The sequence below is a fragment of the Salvia hispanica genome, chromosome 2 (genome assembly GCF_023119035.1).
Source record: "Salvia hispanica cultivar TCC Black 2014 chromosome 2, UniMelb_Shisp_WGS_1.0, whole genome shotgun sequence".
NCBI classification, from domain to species: Eukaryota; Viridiplantae; Streptophyta; class Magnoliopsida; order Lamiales; family Lamiaceae; genus Salvia; species Salvia hispanica.
Window position 1 is genome coordinate 23345555 of NC_062966.1, and position 4515 is coordinate 23350069.

Consider the following 4515-nt stretch of genomic DNA (forward strand, 5'->3'; position numbering starts at 1 on the left):
GTGTTCGATATCTAGGTTTGTCAGCCTTAGGAACATGAATCTTGATATGGGTACCATCTAGAGCTCCTAAGCAACCCTACCATAAGACTAAAATAAGTATATTGATCTAAAATATTAACTAATGTTAAAAGTAAATGAAAATGCATACCTTAAACCATTTCCATTTCTCGTCAGTACAGCCATCACATATTGGTTCAGGTTTTTTGAGTAACTCTTCTTGAAGTACAATTATAGAGTTTATCACTTGTCTAAAAGTTCTACAAACTGTTTCCCAGCTCAAAATTATATTTTATGGTCCTCTGTTTTTGGTGATGAGCTAAGATATGCAAAGTAATAGCAACTTGTTCATCCACCAACATATTCTTGGTAAGGCGTACTATACCAGTGCCTTCAAGTCTTGAGCATAAACGTACAAATGTTTGCCTGTTCATCCTAGTGGTATTTTGGCATATTAGTTGCATAGATAATTTTATTCATATATTTCCTTTTCTCATAAAAGTTATGTTGATATCTAACTCTTAAACTAATCGACCTGACACGATTTTCTAGACGCTTGAAAACCACAATCCAAAACCAGTTAACTAATTGCAGTATGTTCAACCATAATGCATGAAGCAACATCGGATCATCAGATACATACATGTATCTGGAGATTATTAGCATAACGACAAGAAAAGGAAACGAAACAAAGCACACAACTTAAGAGAAAACAATAAAAGGTAATGGATGTTTGGGACACAAGTAGTAGCTCAGAGTGACTTGGTTTCTCTGACATGGAAGCTGAAGCTGTAATAGCTGACGCCGGTGTAAGTACCATCAACGTGATCGGTGTAAGAAATTTGGGCATCGTAGGAGCTCCTGTCTTCCTGAGTGTAAGAAAAAGGAATGTTGCAGGTGCCTCTTGTTCCCACATAATCAACCGTAACGCTAGACATGGCAGGCACAGGAACCATCGCAGTTCCTTTAACGGTGGTTGAAGTTGTTGTGGTCTCATCCCACTGAAACGCCCTATTTATCTCAAATCCTGCTGTAATCGATACACTTGCAATGAAGGGCACACTCGCTTCGATGGTGGTGCTGAAGCCAGCAGTCAACGATTGGCTTCGGCTGAAAGAATAAGATCTCTCGTCTGTGTATTCAACTTCGGCCTGCATGGAAGCCGCCAGAGGCTTGTCGTTGATGAGCACGGATGAGCCTGCCACATAAGGCACCTCGTTGAAAATCCGAGCATACTCCATCTGATACATCACATTGTAGATCTTTCGTTCCAGCACCCGCTCTTCCACTTTAAGTTTGGCGGCATCAGTTATAGTCGGAGTGTCTGCGCAGAGAAAATACTCATTCAACTTCGCAATATATTGCACGCGGCAGAAGTTATTATTGGTTGTACTGCGGAGCGCAATTGAATTTTCATCGATTTTGGAAGCCAGTAATTTATTCGTCTCGCCTTGTGCGTACATTACCACATATTCAGGTCCACCGGTCAATCCCGACAAGGAAAATCCATAAATTCCTCCAAACCAAGCAGGGGCTATTATTCGGACATGTCCGTCTGGCTTCATCTCCACTATGAAGATAGCTCTTTCGTCATTAGGATCTTCGGCCTTAAATAAAGGTGCCGTTGCTGTATCTGTACTGAAGAGGTACTTGCCATTATTCCCCTTAAATGCCACCTTGCTCGGCAATTTAAGTATTGTATTCCAGTCCACAAAAGTTAGGTAACTTTTGTCATCATTGCCGGCTTTCTCATCCACGTAAAACCTCATGCTCGATGCATCCATTAACACGCGACCTCCACTCTGGACGTGCCTGAAGTAAAACACCCCGGCATCATCAACCTTGACGGGCTCAAACAAGGTGCAGGAGGGCTTTGAGACGTCCTCTTCCGCCTGGTTGGATTCAGCAATGATGAATTTGTCGTTTTCTTTGCGGCGCCAGTATCTGTTGAAATAGCCGAATTTGAGGTTGACATATTTGGCATTGGTGATAGAACGCTCCACATCAATCTTGACGAGCGTGCTGAATATGTCCTCTTCTCCCAAAACTACCGATGCGCCATCAGCCTTGAAGTAAGCATGGCCTTTACGTCCGTACACTTTCGATTTGATCACGATCACCCTTGGAAGAGAGATTGTTGCCATGTTTCTTCCACCCTGAAAATTAAATGAGAAACTGTATAAATTTGTTGTGATAAAAACTAGTAACACCAGTTTTTGATGAGAGACATGCTCAAGCCTGCAGCCATTATATTGTTAACAATCAATAATCTAAAATGAACATGATTTTAATTAACGATTTTATGAGGCAGGGTTACCAAAATTGCACTACCAACAACAACAAATTTACCGACGGAAAATTCCGTGGGTAATTCAAAATTTCCTGTTGGTAAACTGCTTTATCGACATATTTGTCCGTCAGTAATGCGCACGTCGGTAATTTGTTATTAGTTATGGCCAACAGAAAATCCGTTGGTAACACCGATATCCGTCAATAGTTACCGACAGATGGTCAGCCATCGGTAATTCCGCAGAGGAAGAGAGAATAAAGTAAGAGAGAAGATAAAGTAGGAGAGATGAGAGGATAAAGTAGGTGAGAGGAGTGAGTTGATTGTTGCCAAAAAAGGAAACTGTCTCACTTAGGTTGAGACGTACAAAAAAGGAATACGTCTCACTTAGGCTGAGACGGAGAGATATACTAAATAAAATCAGATAGTGAGTCAAAAATATGTGGTATTTTCTAAGTAAGGAAGGTGTCTATTTATAGATCCAGTTTAAAGAGTTAACATTGTGGTATTTCTAGCTCTTTGTTCAATAGTTTGTGGGCGTGGGACCATACATTTATTTAAGAGTGAATTCTACGCAAACCCATTTAAATTCTAGGGTTGATATAATCAATACCTATTGTTTTATGGATTAAGAATATAAAGTATTGACACGAGATTGTTTAAAAGACAAAATACAATGATACTACCTCCGTATAGTATTAGCATTCTCATTGAATCTGATTTGAATCTCTCACGTGATTTAAGAAATGTTAAGAAATTTTTTTAAAAAAATGTAAATGAAATAAAATACTAACTGTTAAGATATTAGTTTTAAAGAAATTTTGAATATATAAAGTTAGCATAAACTGAGACCTAATATTAATTATAGTGAAATTTAATTGATAACTCTATCGACAGACGAACCGAAAGTAAAAAAGATACTTCTACTGCTAGACAGAGGAATACTCTTATTTTTCAATGTTGGGGTGAGGGCCATGGGTACTAGAAAAACTTTAAAATTTTCTAGGAGTATTTTAGTAATATAAAGTTACTAAAGCTATGGAGTAATTCATTCACTATAAAAAAAAATTCATTTAAAAACACAAAAATTGAGACGAAATTACAAGCGTTTGGAAAATTTTAATAATAACCATAATTTAGGACACAAAAGGAAGCGTCTCTAAGTTGAAATCCCCTAATTTTAGTTAGGACACTAACAATAAGGACCTTTTATGAAGCGTTGGTGATATAATTAGACACAAATTAGCATCCTTAATTAATAGCATTAAAAGTGTCATAATCTAATTTTTTTTGTATTGATTTTCATAAGTTTTGTAATTCTTTAAATTTGAGAACTTGAAATTTGATTCATATCGGAGCTTTAATCTGGGATACCATACATGAAATATTAGCTCAACAACAATATAAAATCAACATAAATATGTGCAAGTTTTCAATAATATAACAAGGAAAAGAGGTTTTTCATTATATAAAACATACATTAATTTACTAAAATTCATTCACTACATATGGATGTACTCCATATTTTATTTTAAACGCACTAGCAACCATATTACATTGTACTAATTATTTCATAATTACAATTACATGATGGATCTCGTAAACATGCTCTTTCACGTGGTAATGGTATCTATCATTACATACGACAAACCTAGATAACTGGTCTTAATTATGGAAGCTAATAATTGTATTTATCGTAATTAATCAATTAAAATGTGATGTGGCTTTTCATCTCCACCTTATCGTAGTCGTTAGTGAAAACGCATCTCTCTGAACTTTGTTGAGTTTTTTAATTGATTTTGGTTTATTCTTCTATAATGTCTATCGGCCTGAAAAATTGATAATCATAATTTATCCTCTTTAGGGCTTAAAAACAAATGATTACCGGTTTACATCGCATTCCTTTGGATTAAAAAACAAAAAGTTGTTTTGTCATCTTACGGCGGTAGTTCATACAATAGAAAGAAACTAGAGCAACAATTGTTATTTATTTATTTGCTTCTTGTATAGATGCTGTGGTTTATCCGATTTAAAATTTTAAAAGGTTAAATATATGTTAATCTAATTATATTAGCAACTGGACCACAAGTGCAACCCAAAGTTTGGACCACCATAAAGTTATTTATTTGAAATGATTCACCAACGTGTCATACATATTGCTTGTCGAATAACATGAAAAAAATTGAAAATTATGTGAAACAATAAAATCGTAAATGGTCAAGTTGAGGAGA

At 36.0% G+C, this 4515-nt stretch overlaps 1 protein-coding gene across 3 annotated transcripts; it reads right to left on the reverse strand.

Moving 5' to 3' along the window:
• Positions 1-577: 577 nt before the first annotated feature.
• LOC125204448 lies at positions 578-2716 on the reverse strand. 3 transcript variants are annotated; one of them, XM_048103112.1, is made up of 2 exons: positions 2347-2716; positions 578-2153 (listed from the first exon to the last, which is right to left on the reverse strand). In XM_048103112.1, the coding sequence occupies exon 2, from the start codon at positions 2139-2141 to the stop codon at positions 750-752; it is 1392 nt and encodes a 463-aa protein (XP_047959069.1). In that variant the 5' UTR covers positions 2142-2153; positions 2347-2716; the 3' UTR covers positions 578-749. The 3 variants fall into 3 exon arrangements, with proteins under 3 accessions (XP_047959069.1, XP_047959067.1, XP_047959066.1); XM_048103110.1 differs by having other exon boundaries at positions 2329-2716; XM_048103109.1 differs by having other exon boundaries at positions 2315-2716.
• Positions 2717-4515: the final 1799 nt, after the last annotated feature.

Coding starts and splice junctions, on each gene's coding strand:
- LOC125204448 (XM_048103112.1), bottom strand. CDS start 2,141: ATGGCAACAATCTCTCTTCCAAGGGTGATCGTGATCAAATCGAAAGTG.